The sequence below is a fragment of the Microcaecilia unicolor genome, chromosome 3 (genome assembly GCF_901765095.1).
Source record: "Microcaecilia unicolor chromosome 3, aMicUni1.1, whole genome shotgun sequence".
Lineage (NCBI taxonomy): Eukaryota > Metazoa > Chordata > Amphibia > Gymnophiona > Siphonopidae > Microcaecilia > Microcaecilia unicolor.
The window spans coordinates 396,862,758-396,881,656 of NC_044033.1; the positions used below are offsets into that span (position 1 = coordinate 396,862,758).

The window sequence follows — 18,899 nt, forward strand, 5'->3', positions numbered from 1 at the left end:
AAGATGGATGGTGCAGACTACAGAACAAAAACAGAAGTGGGAAACGGATACTGGCACTTCGGAATCAGACTAAGGTCCAGCCGAACAGTTGATAAAGCACATGCTTTGTAGCGGCCTTTTTCAAGACCCTCTTTGCAATATAGTCTTTTACAACTGACTTAATTGTGTTTTGTATTGCTTACATCATATATCATCAAGAGACTCTTGAGGCAGGCACGTTTGTGTCAAGTCAACATAAAGCATCATCAATAAATGGTTAACATTCCATCTTCGGTGTTCCTTGGTCTGATTCCGAAGTGCCAGTATCCGTTTCCCACTTCTGTTTTTGTTCTTTGTTTTTTCGTGGGATTTTGGTGTTCTTACCGTTTTTGTTTATTACTTGCATTTGGTGCAGACTATGGCCATATCCTGGAGGAAACAGTGTTTCTGTTACTCATAGAACCATCTGCACTGGAGTTCACGTCGATCCTTTTTTAGTTTGCAGTCTAGTCTGTCTGCAGTCCTATTTCCCCTTTTCATTTTTAGATTGTAAGCAGCCCAGTTCGTCTGATGGGTGGGAATAGTAAGCATCCAATAAACTTGAAACTTGTTGACAGGAAAAGCTTCAGCTTTCCACAGGACGATACTAAGCACAATGCAAAACCAATAGTGAAGTGGCGCAGGAAGAAAAAATAGAATGTCTTCAAGTACCCCAATCAAAGACCCAAGCCTGAATCCAGTAGAGGGTCTATGGCAAGCAGGGCAGCATTAAGGCATAGGCAAACTAGGCATGTACCTAGAGCTCAAATGTTTAGAAGGGGCCCTATCAAATGTGCTAGTTCAATGATTTCCAAGGCAGATTTTTGCCATGGTAAATCAGCTGTTGGTAGAAAGAAGAGGGTGGGAGAGGAACCAGAGCTACCGCACCCCAGAGATCTGTCTTTTCTCTAGAGGTAGCAATGATTAAAAGATTTAATCATGGGATTAAAAAAATGAATTGCACAATTAATCGCATAAAGCATCCCCCTCACATTTCCTCCTGTACAGTACAAAATACAGACTGCAGAGATAAGTTCTCAAAACTGGCATATTTCAATTATACTGAGAATTATCTCTTAGGGTAATGTTTCCTGTGAGAATGCAGCACAGCATTTATCTATCTTGGCTTCCAGAAAGTACTATTAGCCTATCAATACTTGTTACTGGCTTTAAAAGTCAAAGGTCACAACTAACTGTACTGTATTATGTAAACAGTAATAGTTCACAGCAAGGGCAGATGACGGTAAAAGCAGCAACACGCTGCAAATAATTTTTTTTTATTTTTAAGCTTTGTCAGAACAATTACATCATGTTTCTCCAGTGCAGAATAATGTTAAATGATTTTCACAGAAGAATACTTTATGCACAATAGTCATATGGCACAGAATATGTGGATTTGAAATCATTTATATGGGTGCATGATGCAAAAGCCATGCTTTAATAGAATTATCTCATCAAAACCAGGAAAGCATTGGCCTACCGCTAGTATTGTGCTGAATTTCTATTTTTGTGGAAGAGCACCCTCAGATATTCCCACTATAATAAGCACATAGTATATCTCCGTAGCTTAGTGGTGTAGCACTTCATTCATCGGGTTGCTCTGTTTTTTTTTTTTATATTATTATTTTTATTTTGTTAGAAACATCATGTCCCAATAAAAGTGCTATCAGACTGGTGCGAATATTTTTTATATATGTTTGTTTTTTCTTTTAAAAAGTTCTTATGCCCCACCAGTCCAAAATACCTGCTCACTGTTCACGTGCTTACTGCCTCATTGATTAATACTGTTATCTCAACATGTATAATGGTGTAAGGCAGCTACTATTTAAACATAAGCCATCACTTATCTGAGTCATGCATCTGGAGCTTCTCATCATGGCTGCATTGTTGTCTCAATATATATCTCCTTATTCCACCATATAACTGGGGATCACATTTTAGTCCTTCGCCTTCCCCTGAACACACCCGACGCCGCAGGTTTCACTCTTCTTTCTTCAGGGACTAGGGGTTAAGGCGGCCTTCTGCTCCTCCTTATTTCCAACACCAACTGCAGTCCTTGCTTTAATAGAAAACACATTTAATTTATACATTGCAAGTGCCTTTTTTGCAATAGGGGCTTCATCTGCTGTTCCTTGTGAAGTTAAATCAGAGTACCACCTGCTGTACTTTGGTATTTCATAAGTTTTACATTTCAGGCCCTGTTTACTGTGCTAGCGTTTTTAGCACACATGTGACCCAGGCTGCCTATCCGACAGTGTAGACTGAGGGTTTCCCGCCAAATGCCGCAGAGCAAACCGAAGCCACAAAGCACTGTTTGCTGAAATGCAAGCTGAAACCACCATCCATTGCTTACAGAAGTGTAAGCTAAAATCCAGACCCCAGAAGAGGTCAAATTCTATTTTCTAGTCCTCCTTGGCGCCTGGGTCCTCTTAACAGGTCCCTTTGTCACTCGGGGTGAAAGTGTTCCACTCCAACCAACGCTCATCTAGGTTACCAGATAAATCTAGGGCTTCAATTCAGCCCTGAGTGCCAATCCTGCTTATTTTCAAAGGAGAAGGGTGGCCATCTTCTGACACAAATCAGGAGATGGCCGGCCTTCTCCTAAAGCTGGCCAAATCGGTATAATTGAAAGCCGATTTTGGCCGGCTTCAACTGCTTTCCGTCGCAGGGTTGGCCAAAGTTAAAGGGGGTGTTTCGTCAGGTTATGGAAGGTGGGATGGGGGCATGGTTATGAGATGGTCGGCTTCGGCCTATAATGGAAAAAAGAAGGCCGGCTCTGACGAGCACTTGGCCAGCTTGACTTGGTCCATTTATTTTGCCGGCTTCCTGCTTTTAATATACCGAAAAAAATTTTACTATGTTTTTTTGCCTCTACTGCTATCTTTTTTTTGTAATCCCTCTTGGCCTTCTTTATCTGCGCCTTGCATTTGCTTTGACACTCCTTATGCTGCTTCTTGTTATTTTCAGACGGTTCCTTCTTCCATTTTCTGAAGGCGTTTCTTTTAGACCTAATAGCTTCCTTCACCTCACTTTTTAACCACGCCGGCTGTCTTTTGGACTTCCGTCTTTCTTTTCTAATTCGCGGAATATGTTTGGCACAGGAGCTAGCAGTACACAGAGCACAATCTGCAGTGCTTTGAGTCTGTATCTGCCACCATGTGCACACTGAGTGTATGGTGTGCATAAAAATTTGGAAAACTGAAGCCCAGCTGCCCAGGTAATATATATATATATATATATATATATATATATATATATATATATATATACACACACAATGTAATGCTTGTGGTGGGTTTCTGGGTGGGGGTGGGCTCTTCACTGCCTAGGGAAAAAAAGTATAATCATTAAATATACTTTTTTTTCCCTTCAGTGAAGGGCCCACCTTCACCCAGTAACCCACCAACAATAAATTTTAATAAAGGTGAGTTTCTGGGTGGGGGTGGGCTCTACAGTGCCCAGGTTAAAATAAAAAAAAAACAAGTTTTATATTTAATGTAGGCAGGTTTCTGGGTGGTGGTGGACTCTACAGTGCACAGGACATTAAAAAAAACAAAATGTTTTATTTTTAATGCTGGTGTGCTTCAGGGTGGGGGAGGGGGAGAATGGGAAGGGCAGGAGATGGGTGGAAGTAGGGCAGGGCTGAGGCTATAGGGAGGGGTGGGGGTAGGATAGGGCTGATGCCTAGCTACGGAAGGATGGTGAGGAAGGGAAAGGCTGATGCTGGGCTAGGTGGATGGATGGGGAGAGTAGGGGAGGGCTGATGCCGGGCCACTGGGATGGATGGGAGGAGGGTAGGGAAAGGATGGACTACAGGACAAATTTTAATTTTTGGTCCTTTATTTTCTAATTGATAAGGTTGGTCTGTGTTCTATCTGTGACCGAGCAGGTGAGAGATTCTGCTGGCATGTGGTTTGTGTGAGGATTTATGAGTCTGACGTGTCTGGCTATTCCAATGTATTGCTGTTGTGCATATTCACTGCTGCCTTTTTGAAAGGTACTGTTACTGGTATTCCTGTTCAGAATTGGTGTTAGGGTTTGCAGCATAGGTTCTAAGAAGCTTCTTTGCAGGATATAGTGTTACTTCACAAAGTACCTGGCAGTGAAGGGATTTTGTGTTGCTGTTATTGATGTGCTATCAGAATTTGAATACATTTTTCCTGTGGAAAGCTGTTAGAGGAAACATTCTAGCTATATTCTGTATGTATCCCAAGAAAGCCTACTCATAACCTATATATAAAGTGCCCACCCACGTTAGCTCTGGGCCCACCCAAAATGTCAGGTCTGGCTACGCCACTGGTTCAGGGGTACAAAATACAACTCGTTCCATATGCCCTAGTGGAGGAGAAATGTGCCCTATGAATCACTGTTATGATTTTTTAAATCTATGGATGAATATGTCATCAACAATCTCAGGATTCAGTCTAGCTCTCCTGTCTTCCACAGTCCTTTCTGCAATAGAAGACGTGCTGGTAGCAGGAACGTACAATATCCCCCATGCAAATTTTGCTAGTTGTGGCCAGCATGTTTTTCCAAAGAATCAAAATATCATTGTCTGCATCACTCAAACATAAATAACAGTCCAGTTTGTTAACAGGCTTCAAAGTAGAAAATTTGTCACCGTCCCCATGGGCTCTGTCCCTGCCCCGTCCCTGCGGGTTCTGTCTCCGTCCCTGTGGTTACTGCGGGTCCCCATCCCCGTGGATTCTGTATGTAATGATAGATCTAATAAGTATGAACATTGAATTAACATAGATATGATGCTAAAGATTTTCTATAATACAGCTTACCATATAGTTGAAGGACCAAGAGCAGATATATGATGGGAGCAGAGTCTGTTGGGATAATTTGATGGTTAGCTAAACTCAAGACAAGTTCTTTGTATACTTCAGCAATAGATAGGGAACTGATCAAAGTTAATGTTTGTTGTAGCAAGCTAGTCCAGGTGCAGAATGAGTGTATATTTTCTACTGTGGGGGCGCTCCCGGTGGTAATCGGCAGTGCGGTCACATTGGCGCATGCAGCACATGAGCCTTTAAGGCTAGGTCAGTGAATGGCGGTAAGGGCTCAGGCAGTAAATAGCTACACACTACTTTTGCTTCTAGCACATGGCCATTTACTGCCTCCATTGAAAAAAGCCTTTTTTCCCAGCCGCAGTAAAAATGGCCCAGCACGTGCCAAAAACATTCACCCACACTACCGCAGGTCACTTTTTACCACGGCTTAGTAAAAGGACCCCTTAATCTTCTCTTTGGATGTTAAAAGGGTTTAGGTTTAGTTAGTATTGCCACGGAATACACAGTTTGAATATAGTACCCTGTATATCACAATGAATAGGTTGGATTGTGTGATTTTTTTAATCTTTATTTGAAAAATAAATATAAAACACACTAGCCAAATTTGAATACCATGTAGATACTAGCTAAGGTGACTTACAATACAGGTATATATTGACCATGCTAAAATGTTTATTTTACTATTAAGGGACATGAACTGCAGAGTGCTCTTACTTCATAGCCTTTCGTGCTGTCTTGTTCTTTCAGGTATTCACTGGTTAGTGATGTCTTTCTGGCTTGTAGCTCAGCAGACTGACATTATAATAAGACCTTCTCACTGGAAACTTTTTAACATCATCCTTGGAGCAGTTTATGTTTTCTGCTACATTAATTTCAAGACCAGCCCTTCCAGGTATAGGGCCACCTTTTTTTATATGGTAAGTTCTCTTTTCAAAGTATAAGACCAAAATGAGAGAGCCCATATTTTATCTCTAAGATAACACTGCAGCCATAGCAAATACTCTTCTAATAACCTGAACAGTCTATTGGGATTATATCTAACCACTTTCCCCCTGATATTTAGCCGGTGTCTTTCATCATTTTTTTTAAAAGGTGATTGTCGCTGGCTAAATTATCCCCCGATATTCAGTGTCGGGCCATGTCCGGGCAGTAGCACTGAATATTGGGGGATAATTTGGGGTGGCCTGGCCACCCAGAGCTTATGGGGACCCAGCTGATATTCAGCCGAGCCCGCTTAAGACAGTTATGCGGGCCCTGGCTGCATATCAGGCCAAGACCTGCATAACATGGGTTGACTTTAAAAAATGCCCTGCTACCGCTCCTGCCTGCCCCCCCCCCCCCCCCCGACAATGTCTCTTCCTTCCCTTCCTCCCCTCCAGCCTTCTGGCATAACCCAGTACCCCCTCCCCTAGAAGGCCCCCCTCCCCCAAGGCCTCCCTCTAGTCCTGGTGGTCCAGCAGTGGTTGTTAGAGGCAGGAGTAGAGCCCCCTCCTGCCCCTTATGGCTGCCACAACCTGTCATAGTGGTTTGCGGTATGTGTAATGCTGTGAGAGGTCGCAGCAGCCATTTTGGCCCAGCAGCCACAAGGGGCAGAAGCGAGAGGGCTTGCTCCTGCCCCCAACGTTCCTGTGGACCACCAGGCACTAAATGTAGGCCGAGGGGGGCCTACCTACACTTTGGGAGGGATGGCCAGATGGGAGGAGGCCATAGGAAGGAGGGGTGGGAGCTTTTGGGGGGTCAGGAGGGGATCAGAAAGGAAATTAGATTTATGTGGGTGCCAGCCGATATTCAGCGCCAGCACCCACATGTTCACTAGATTAAATTAGGACAGCTTATGAGTTTATCTAATTTAACCCTGTGAGCATCGCGGGTGCTGGTGCTGAATATCCCTTCACCTGCATAATATGCGGCACCGCCCCTGGCCTGCACACTTTTCAGTCGGACAATCTGTGGGGGGATATTCTGCAGCACTCCCCGGTTAAATGCTGCTGAATATCCCCACTTGGATGGCAACAGGGGATTTAAGAGTGCAGGAAAGGCTCCTGCCGCTTAAATTGTTCTATCAGGCCCTTTGTGCCTTAACAACTGTGGTCCCTCTAATCTAATCTTTATGAAGCCGCAAAGAGGAAAACTTAAAATCAACACCAAGAAATACGTTTTCATGGATAGTTTAGTTTATTGATACTTGCTATAAAGCCCTCGTTGGCACACAGATCAGAGCAGTTTACATAGCAAAACAAAATCAATAATAGAAAGTGAAACAGAACTACAATTTAAATAAGACAGTATCGCAAACAAACAGAACGTACAAATAAAATAGAAAAGGTAAGAGGATGAAGAGAATGTCACTAAAAGGATCCCAATCCTTGATCTCCAAATAAATCCTTGATTAACAAAATAAATGTTCTTTAAGTTTGGCTTTAAATTGAATACAAATCTATTTCACTCTGGGGGAAATTACTTAAAATAGAGTACAGATCATATAAACACCAATACCAAAGTACTCTAATATTTTATACCTCTTTAATACATATTATGACAGACAATAATACTGACCACAAACAAATGTGATACCTTAGGAACTCACTCATACAAGTCTTTCACACCACCCATTTGCCTCTATATATCCACATTATTGCCTGTTATTATATGTGATGCAATACACCGTTGCATCACGATATTACACTTACAAACAAATCAAAGATATATAGCACTGTGCAGTTTCAGGATTATAAAATAGCATCCTTAGTTGATTCTTAAAATAACACCAGTCCAGTGTAGCGTCAAGTCTCAAATTATTCAACTTATTGCATCGAAAGGTGTCCTCCTTTCCTTATTATACAGAGCTTGACCACTTAACTCCTCCTTGAGTAGAGCTTCAATCCTGTATTGTACGTAAACTTTCACAAGCTAAATGTCATGATAGACTCCCTCTGTGGCGCTGTGCAGCTTGAAGAGCGCTTCCATCCGGGACCACAACACACATCAATTCCACTTAAGCTCCTCAATTTTGCTTTAGCTCCTCGATGCGAGACCGCAATTCGTGTTGTCCTTCATCAGGAGGAACAACTCCCAAAGCCTAAACTGACCCCAGAGAATGCTTTAGAAGTGGCTGAGGCATTCTACCAAGCCCAACCGGAATTAGAACTCTACAAGGAGAGGAAGCGGACTGGGAGTCCTGGGAGGAAAAGACTGGAGTGGATAATCTGAGGGATCAGTATCAACCTTCCCACTCTGGGTCTCCAAGGAAGGAATCTGAGAAGTGGAGACCTTCGTCCCCACGAACATACCGCAATCCACAGACCCAGTTGTGGGATCCTTGCAGCCCCACTTGTTTCCAGTGGGTGAAAAGGTCATATAGCCCGAGACTGCCAAGTTTTAGCTAAAGTTGTCATGGATGTAAACATTGTGGAAGCTTCCCCTCTGGGGAGCCCAAGTTATGTCACAAGTTGAATTAGAAGGGCAATCCTACCAAGCCCTAGGGGACTCTGGAAGCGTCAAGACCCTTGTTCAGAGAGAGATATTCAACCATCTGCAGTTGAATTACGAGTGGACTATGACCCTGGCATGCATACATGGTGACCAGAGGCAGTACCCAACTGCTCAAGTATCCTTTAAAACACCTGTAGAGCAAGCTCAGCTGGAAGTAACAGCCTTGCCTTGGCTTCCATACCCAGTAGTTTTAGACCAGGATTTCCCATATTTCGGTGCCATCAGGGCTCAGCTGATCACTGGCCCAAAAAAAGAGGAGGAGTCTTTCCCTGAGATCTTCCTGCCTAAATTCCACTGCCAGCAGCGATTAGAGAAAATGTATTGCTCTCTGAATCTAGGAGCTGCAGCGGATGGAGATCTGGAGCTGGGAGAAGATAGCAGTCTGGACACCCCGGACCCTTTAGACATCTTACCCGAATGGAGTAGCAAGGGAGCTACAGGGAATTTTAAAAGAGCACAGTCAGAGGATGAGTCCCTTAGAACAGCAGATGTTACAGTAGATGGGAATCCTGTGGGCAACCAATAACCCTCTAAGGCAGCACTCCTGTATTTTGGAATAAAGAATGACTTGTTGTATAGGGTGGCCAGAGGAACCCTGGGGGGAGCGGAGATTTAGGGCAATTGTTAGTTCCTCAACCTTATTGTAGGCAGGTCATGCGATTAACCCACAGTCACCTGTTAGGAGGTCACTTGAAGGAGGAAAAGACCCGGGAGTGGGCTAGGTGTATTCAAGCAAGTTGAGGTCTTTTGTCAGTCCTGCCAGCTGAGTAGTCCTGTGAGGGTTCTACCTGCCCCTCTCGTGCTCATGCCCCTTGTCAACACCGCATTCGTGAAAGTAGAGATGGACTTCATGGGTCCTGTAGAATGCATTACCCATGGCAACAAATATATCCTTTTTTTTTTATTACGCCACTCGCTACCCAGAGAGTATATTAATTTGTGTCTTTCATTCAAAGAAGCTTGACCAGTTTTTTGTAGGACTTCAGTCATAAGGGTCCTGTATACATTTGAGGCTAGATTCTATATATGGTGCCGAAAAAAACACTTAAGTGGTATTCTATAAGACTTGCCTAATTTCGGTGCGGTTTATAGAAAAAATGCTTAAGCATGGTGTAAATGCCTGTGCCTGAATTTGCGTGGAGCACCATTATTCTATAATTATGCGTGTAACTCAAAACCACGTCCCAGATCTGCTCCAAAATATTCATGACCCTCCCATTTCCAACACAAAAGCCTTTTAAGTGCATAACACAATTTAGAATCAACCACCTTATAATTGTATTTTTTTGTCTTGTGTCTCACAGGTAATGCTGATAGAAAATGTTACTCTTCTGCTGTTGGCCACAGACTTTGAGCAGGGGATGCTGTGGAATAATGTGTGGCTGAATAGTATTGTCATGTCTGGATTTATTATCGGTGAGGATCATCACGCTCATCCATGCTATCACAAGACCAAATGATATAAAAACAATCTGTTGTATAATATGAATTCCAGAAAGATTAGATAACCTGGTATAGAAATATATGAGTGGGGGATTCATAGCGTCTAACTATTCTATTACTCCCAAAAGAGTCTACTAAGAATTAGCCGAATTATACAAAAGGGGTCAAGGATGTCTGTCTATCTGGGAGCAAAATAACTATCAGAAAATGTAACGGAATGAGATGAAACTTGGCATGAGGGAAAAACTGACACACTGAGTTTGAAAAAGGGCCAAATTGAACTAGGGGTTCCAGAGATAACACCCCCCCCCCCCCAAAAAAAAAAAAAAATGATCTGTCATTTCTATAGAAGAAAGAGTTCCAGCTTCAGTAAAATATAAACTTAGAGTGAAATATAGCAGTTTGAGAACAGAGCAAAGCAGTTTAAAATGTGGAATTCCCTATTCTTTGAGACCCTCAAACTGCCCCCACACATCTGCCAAACCACCCCCCAAACTGCTCCGTCTTAAAACAAAACTACCCCAATGCAGCTACTCCAGCATTCTACAAAGTGCCCTATCCTCAAACACTGCCCCCTGCAATTCCCACCCCAGCCCACCCCTTTGCTACATTATTTATTTATTTATTTATTGCATTTGTATCCCACATTTTCCCACCTATTTGCAGGCTCAATGTGGCTTACAGAGGTCTGTTATGGCATTGCCATTCCAGGGTGTCAGATACACTTGGTGATGCAAAGAGATTAAGGATGGAAAGTAAGAAAATAGGTATAGAAAAATAATGCTCCCACACATAATGCTCCCACACCTAAACAATATGCCCTGCAATTGTCATACTCCAAAAAAAAAAAACTACCCCCAGTTGCCCCACCATCTATAAAATGGAGCATCTAACTGCATTGAAGACAAATATTTTGTGGTCTTTTGAAAGAATCTGGGGAAGATATGAGACCTGGCATAAGAAATTCCTCCTTTAGTATTGTGCTCCAGAGTCAGTGACCTTTCTGATGCAATTCCCTCTTTTGATGCTTTCTTTGTTGGGTTTCCAAGGGAGGGGGGGGCACCTTTTTTTTTTTTTTTAATTATTGCTATTGAAGCACTGATGTTTTTGTTAGATTGGTTTTCTCACTGTTTATTGTTTAATTTTCATTAGGGCTGTTCATTTAATGCGATTAATGTGTTAAAATGTTTAACTTGCACTAATAATTTTAATGCGATTATTATTATTTCCTACCACTTCCCCCCCCTCCCTCCTTGGTGCTCCTGCAGCTTGTTCTCTCCTACCCGCTGCCATACACCGGCAACCTTTTCTTTCCTACCACGCTGCCCTCTGGCATCTCATCCTGCCTGCCACCCTCCAAACTTGCCTTGTACAGACGGTGGCATTAAGCACACGCTGCTCCACTCTTCTCTGTAACCGGAGCCCTCCCTCTCTAGTGTCCCGCCTTCTCTAATGAAACTTCCTGTTTCCTGCTGTAGGAATTGGACACTAGTGCGGGAGGGCTCCGGTTACAGAGAGGAGCGGAGCAGCATGTGGTTAATGCTGCCATGTGTACAAGGCAAGTTTGGAGGGTGGCGGGCAGGCAGGATGAGATGCCAGAGAGTGGGGTGGTAGGAAAGAAAAGGTTAGTGCCACCACGTGTATAAGGCAAGTTTGGAGGGCCACGTGCGGCGGGGGTGGGATGAGATACCAGAGATTGCGGTGGCACAGAGAAAAGGCTGCCAGTGTGTGGTGGACAGGAGAGAACAAGCTGCAGGAGCATCGGGGAGAGAGGGGGACAGTAGTAGGAAAGAAAAATATATGTAGGAGGGAGGAAGAGTCTGAGAGAGTTACGGAATGGTAGGAAAAAAAAAGAAAAGGCTGTAAGTGTTGGGGGGGGGGGGGGGGGGTAGGAGAGAATATGGGGCAGTTGGAGAGAAAAAGCTGCAGGAGCTCCTGAGGAGAGGAAGGGAAGGAATGAGATCAGATGGTGCACATAGAGAGGAAGGGAAAGAGAGACAAGAGGAGATGGTGCCCACAGGGTGAAAGGAGAGACAGGAGGAGATGGTGCCCATGGAGGGGAGGGGAGGAGAGGAGAGAGGAGATGGTGCCCATGGAGGGGAGGAGAGGAGAGAGGAGATGGTGCCCATGGAGGGGAGGGGAGGAGAGGAGAGAGGAGATGGTGCCCATGGAGGGGAGGGGAGGAGAGGAGAGAGGAGATGGTGCCCATGGAGGGGAGGGGAGGAGAGGAGAGAGGAGATGGTGCCCATGGATGAAGGGGAAGGGAAGGAATAGAAACCAGGCAGATATAAGGAGGAAATAAAAGGGCAGAAAGTTGAATGTGAAAGATGTTATAGGGGAAGAAATGAAGAAGAGAGGAGGAGAGAAAAGAAATAGTGAGGAGAGAGAAGGCTCTGAAAATAGAGTTCAGAGCACAGACAGAGGAACAGAACCAGAGACAGGGAATAAGATGATTAGAAAAATAAAATCACTGGACAACAAAGGTAAGAGAAATTGTTTTATTTTCAGTTTAGTAAAAGAATTTACATCTGCAGTCTATATTTTGCACTATACAGGTGAAAATGTGAGGGGGAAACTTTATGCAATTAACCATTAGATTAAAATTTTAATCACGATTACTTGTGCGGTTAAACATTTTAATCTGTGAACAGCCCTCATTTTTATAAATAAAGAAAAAAAAATCCTATTTCCTATGAGTACCCCACTCCTCAAAATATAATCCCCTACAAACTACCCCACCTCACCTCACCTCTCTCTTGCTTTAGAGGTATGATAGCTGGTTCCTCTATTGTGGCTCATCCAGACATGGTATGCTTCTTATGGGCAGTTAATTAGGCTCCTTCTTTGAGCAGTTGTTCCTCAATAGGACCTTTAGTCTGGTCTTGGAGGCCCTTGTTGAATCTCCATTTCAGCCCCTATGTTAGGCTTCCTTTAAAGACCTTACTCTAAAACGTTTTTTTCTAGCAACTCTTTGTTCCAAAATCCAAGCTCTGTCTTCTAGGAATCCTTACTTATCCTTTGTTTCTTTGTGGATAGTTAACTTCTTTCCTCCCAAGGTGGTTTCACCTTTTCATTTTAACAAAACCATCCCTCTGCCTTCCTCCTGGAAATCCTTAGTTTCTGGTTTCTCTTAGTTGCTCCATGAACTAGATGCCTCAAGGTTCTTCTGCACTATTTGAAAGTCTCTAATTCTTTTCATCTTATATGTCTTGTTTCCTGCTTCTGTTGTGCAATGGATTAAGCCAGCTATTGAGTCAGCCTATATTGTTTGTGGTGTTGGTTTGGGTCTTACAGCCCATTCTAACACTGCGATTTTGTGCATAAATGTAACATATTGCATCCTTGGTGTTATAGTAAAGAAACTTCTGTAACAGCATTACTGAATGAGTTTCACAGTTATTCATACTCTGGGCATGTAGCGCTTATGGTTTCTTTAGATCTCTCTACCACTTATGATGTTGTAGATCACTCATTTCTTCTCCAACAGTTAGCAGAAAGGCCTGGGTGGTTGTGTCCTCAATTGATTTGTCTCATTTCTTCTAGACCATTGCTTTAGAGTTTCTACCACTCCAGGTGTTATCTCACCACTTAAGAAGTTGCTGTGTGGAGTCCCACTATTCTATCATCATTACTTTAAAACAGTTTCATGTCTCCTTTGCCTACCTTGCTACAAGGTCATGGAATCAGTGGCTACTATTATGCAGATGATATTCTTATGATATCATCTGCATAATAATAGCCTGGGCCCAATGAACTATTATTTTGTGGCAGTGGTTAATTAGTTGTCTAGCCATCACCTTAAGCTGAACCCTTCCAAAATTTTGGCTATCTGGATCACAGGAAGCGTATTTTGGCCTTCTTTCTCATCTCAATTTGCTGGAGGATCGATTTCTCTCAACACTCTCCTCCATCTTGGAGTTCTTTTTGATAACACAACTGAATTTTGAGCTCCACATCTCTAAAATAATAGTCTTCTTTTTGTGCTCTGAGGCTTACGTGCACCTTAAATCTTATCTAGATTTCTCATTTTTACAAACACTAATCCATGCCTTAATTTTTCCAAAATTCAAATATTATAATGTGATTTATTGTGGTACTCATGGTGTTCATACTGATCGCTTGCAGTCAGTTCAGAGTATGTCAGTTCTGAATTGTTTATTATGTAATATTCCTATATCAGCATCGCTGATTGCCTCTGTCATAGAGCAGTATTTCCCAAGTCTGGTCCTGGAGTACCCCTTGCCAGTCAGGTTTTCATGATATCCACAATGAATATGCATGAACTTCATTTTCATACACTGCCTCTATTATATGCAAATCTTTTCCATGCATATTCATTACCTGGCAGAAACCCAAATTGTGGCAACACTCCATACTACAAATGGGAAGCAACTGCTTGCCCTGGGATTTGTGGTATAGGGTGTTGCCACAATTTGGGTTTCTGGCTTGGCCACTGTTTGGAAAACAGGATACTGGGCTAGATGGACCACTGGTCTGACCCAGTATGGCTACTCTTATCTTCTTATGCTCATTGTGGATATCCTGAACACCTGACTGGCAAAGGGTATTCAAGGACCGGACTTGGGGGAAACTGATTTAGAATGCATTTTGAGATTGTTTTGTGGACATATAAAGCATTTTACACAGGCCTTCTTGCTTATCTATCCAGTCTAACAATTTCTTATGTGCCATCTAGAGCACTTTGCTGTCAAGGAGAGAACTTACTGGTTATTCTGCCATTGACCCATGCACATATGGATTCTACTCATTTCTCAGAATTTGTTTTTTAATCTAGTGCCATCTTTGTGGAATTCATTACCACCAATGTTATGTAAAGAGTCCATGTGAAAAATGTAAGGTAGCCTCGAAGGCTCACTTCTTTAGCTATGCTTTGAAGTGTTTGAATTGAGCAGCCCTGATTGAGGGGACACTCAGGAGGCAGCCTTGTGCCTCATGTTTTGTCTTCTGTTTTTCTGATTCTTCTATTCTTTTCCTGTTTTTGCCTGGTATTCTTTTCTATCTATGATTAGTGAGGGGTTTTTCATTTTGTATAGCAACTACAATAAGCTTAAATATCGCAGGTGGAGTCGAGAGCAGATATTTACAGGATTGCTATATGTCTTCTCAGCATTCTTTTATCAAACATTGTTTGATGTTTGGGCTAGGTGATATACTGCATTTGGCAGAGCAGTAATGAAGAGCGCTGTGTCTTGAAAGATAAGGGTTTGTACATCCCACAGGTCTGGACTAGTCTAGCAGGATGATAAGGAAGGTGTAATTTGTTCTTGCCTGCTAATTTTCTTTCCTTGAATCCAGATAGATCAGTCCAGAACTCACCCTTTATTTTTCTTGGGCTTTATTCTGCCACCATCTGTATATTGTTCATATGATTTGTTTTGTAAAGGAAGTCCTTTAAGCCTCCTTCCAGTTTCCTTTCTTGTTTTTCTCTCATATTTTATCTTTTGTCAAGTTGTTTTGGCGTTAGTATACTAGAAACTTTCTGGTCACACCTCTCCTTATATGGATGATATCAGAATCTTCTAGTTCTCTGCTTCCATTTCCTCTTAAGGGGACATAAGTCATAGGTACGGATTGGTTAGCTGGATTCAAGGAAAAGAAATTAGCAGGTAAACACATTATTCTGTGTATCTGTGCACAATACAGATGTTAATTATTATGAATTTTATAATATGCTATTGTAAACAGCTTTGATTTTCCAATTAGAACAGTATGTCAAGTTTATAAATAAACAAAAACATAGCATTCCAGGGCAGCTCAAGAAGGCATTGTTGGAATGGGAAGGGACACCTGTAAGGCACATTCTTGGTGCCATTTGTTAATCAGAAGGGACCATAACCATCCTCTTCTTCCCTGGACCTTGATTGCACTACCTCCATGATGCACCCAGGTCTGACTGAGCCGATGGACTGGTGAATCATACCAGGGTCTCCATCACTACACTGCTAGACCTTGAGGCATTGTACTTATGCCATAAATTTTGGTTTAACACAAGCAGGACTGTATTGTATTGTATTGCATGTAACCACACAAAAAGAAGTATTGAATATTTTTTTAGTTAGTAGTTGAGGAAGAAAATTAATATAGGTGAGCCAGTTCTTGCATGCTGCTTTTCTTCCTTAGATACAGGATTTTTGCCACAGAAGTTGGAGTATTAATACTGGATCTATTTTTGCCACCTGGGGAGAACAAGTATTAGCAATGGGATGGCAAATTCACATTTGGATTACTTCCATTCACTTGTCTGTTCTTCTGTTGCTGCTGCTTGAGAGTATACAAATGCTGACAGCATTTTAGTTGATTCTCTTAAAATGCCACTGTTAGAGGTAATCTTAAAAATGCAACTGTGAAAACCTTCAAAGTTACTATGATGGTTATGTTATTTATTACTTTTGATTTTGTGATGTACATTGTTGTTTTTATGATGGTCTATAATTTTGTGCTATAAGTTAGTCAAATCAAAAGAAAAAAGCAACACTGGGCCTTCAGAACTAGGATAACAGGAGTACTTTATTAATCAATGACCTGACACGGGCCGTGTTTCGGCGCTAACAAAGGCGCCTGCTTCAGGGGTCGATGTGCTGATGCAATGACGTGCAGATGACAAAGCACGATTGCCTTGAGCCACTGAGAAGTTATCTGCGATCGTTTGCAATGGCGAAAAACGCTGATAGCGCTGGCTTCAGCAGAAGCACTTTCTCCTGTGTTCTAATTAATCTTGTGTTATTGCGCCGGAAAGCGCTGAGAGGCGCTGACTCCGATTGAAGATTGGTTCTCTATAGCAATAACACAAGATTAATTAGAACACAGGAGAAAGTGCTTCTGCTGAAGCCAGCGCTATCAGCGTTTTTCGCCATTGCAAACGATCGCAGATAACTTCTCAGTGGCTCAAGGCAATCGTGCTTTGTCATCTGCACGTCATTGCATCAGCACATCGACCCCTGAAGCAGGCGCCTTTGTTAGCGCCGAAACACGGCCCGTGTCGGGTCATTGATTAATAAAGTACTCCTGTTGTCCTAGTTCTGAAGGCCCAGTGTTGCTTTTTTCTTTTGATTTGTATACTGTAGTGCCCTCTCTGTCTGTATTGTGCTATAAGTTAGTCAAATTAAATGAAATGACTGCCAAATTTCCCTTGCTTCAGACAGCACAACAGTTCTTAAACTTTTGTGTATTGGGAAGGATGAAGAAAGATGACATTATTGTCCTATTTTGCAGGCTGTGCAGCCCTGATAATTTATTACAGCCAACTGCACCCTAAATCCACTGAAATTGCACATTGCTTCAGAAGAAAACAGCACGGTCATGTATGCAAGCAGGCCAGTCATGGATCTGATTTGCAGTCTGTCAGCCAAAGTGAACACTTCGAAGTATCAGGTGCAGTGTGTGCAAAATCACATGGCGCTCATGCAGCAGCATCAGGTGTACATCCTGAGGGCCCTGTAACGTGGATGGATTATGACAACCATCATCACTGGCTGCTGTTAAAACTGGCCTTGAAAACTGGAAATGTATCCAAGATAAATTCTGCCTTTGGAGATGGTGGCTTTGGAGACTTTTTTCCTCATAGGTGGCTGGAATGCAAATCTACCAATGGCCATGTATTAACGGAAAGCTATTTGTCTTCCATTCAAAATTGCCGTGTGGTACCAAACCTTGATTTAGTGACAGAAAATTGCCTGGCAAAGAAGGTAAAAGCTGTAGATATTTGTGAAATTTCCAATTATGTCAGCCTAGCAAGTGGTAAACATGAAGATACAAAGTGCATCACCACACTGTCAGCCATAAGAAGGGAACATGATGTTCCAGATGTATCGGCAAGCAAACTTGAAAATTATATGGTAAATGGAGCGAAAGATAGCATAACAGCAGTCTTCACTGAAGGAAAATTTGGTGCAGCGGACAGTTTGGAGTTGCACCCAAGAAGAGCAGAGATATGTGATAGTTCTACATTGTATTATAGCGTCAATACAGAAGAGGTGGTGTCCTCAAGTGAAGATACTGGTGCAGTTCAGCAGGTGAATAAAGTTGTCTTAAGACTGGAGGATGATAAACATTTGGCAACGCATGACATTAAGGATGCAATCTTTCCAGTAACAAGTATCAGCCCAATATCAAGTGCTGGCTCAAACAGTAACTTTAGAAGAAGCATAGATCTGGGCCTCGCTAGCCAATATGAAGCGTCTGCTTCATCTCCAGACACCTCGGAACTTATGGAGAATGAGGGAGTTTTTAAGATGCCATATAAGAATGTTTTGACCACTAGGATCTCAGCAGCTATGGCAGGGAGACAGGGACTAGCGGAAGAACCATGCTTTACATCAACACCAAAACCAGAACCGATATGCCAGGTGCTGGAATTGCAAAAATCAAAAGCAAGGAAAAAGCTTTGTCAGCTGACAGACAGAAATGTAAGAGAATGAGGCTTAAGTAGAAATGTATGGTTTCCAATAGTACTAAAACATTTTGGGCTTTTTTTTAATACCTGTAATGCTGTTCCTTACCTTATCTGGTGAATGATCATGTAAAATGGTTACTATCCTTCTTCTGATGCCCTGATTTAAGCATACCCCAGGGCATCCAGACAGGTATTTTTGCTGGAGAGCTTTGAGGAAGTTTCTTAATATGAAGGTCTTTCTCATTCACAAAGCACCATGTTGACGTACATGAGTTGGTCGCGTCATCAGGTGCTATGTATTGCCTTTCCTTCCCCCCCCCCCCCCCCCTTAAAAAAAACAAATATATGAGACTGTTGGGCAGAGTGGATGGACCATTCAGGTCTTTATCTGCCGTCACTTACTATGTTAATATGTAAATGTTGATCTTATTTTGTGAATTTGAGTCACATTGACATGGTTACCAGGTTTATCAATCTGTCAACCAAGTGCAATCTGATTTCTGGAGATCAGCATTAAGGGTACAACTGTTTAATGAGGTGTTTTGCTAACCATGCCCATCAATTACTGCCATGTCTTCAGAGGCTACATGCATACAAGTCTTTGATTTAAATAGAATACACAAAACATTGCTTTGTCTCCATTTTTAGGCATATTGATCCATTTCCCTTTGTGAGTGTAAGAGGAGTACAACTTGCTGACTCAGCATTCAGCTGTACCTTCTCATTGACCTTATAAC

General features: G+C 42.4%; 1 protein-coding gene across 1 annotated transcript in view; it reads left to right on the forward strand.

Annotated features, from left to right (window-relative positions):
• Positions 1-18,187, forward strand: part of XKR5 (XK related 5) — a 44,246-nt gene extending 26,059 nt beyond the window's left edge. The window contains exons 5-7 of the mRNA XM_030195126.1: positions 5,562-5,731; positions 9,611-9,722; positions 16,983-18,187. Coding sequence (XP_030050986.1) covers positions 5,562-5,731; positions 9,611-9,722; positions 16,983-18,187 — 1,487 coding nt within the window. The remainder of the gene's footprint in view (positions 1-5,561; positions 5,732-9,610; positions 9,723-16,982) is intronic.
• The last annotated feature ends 712 nt before the right edge of the window (positions 18,188-18,899 follow it).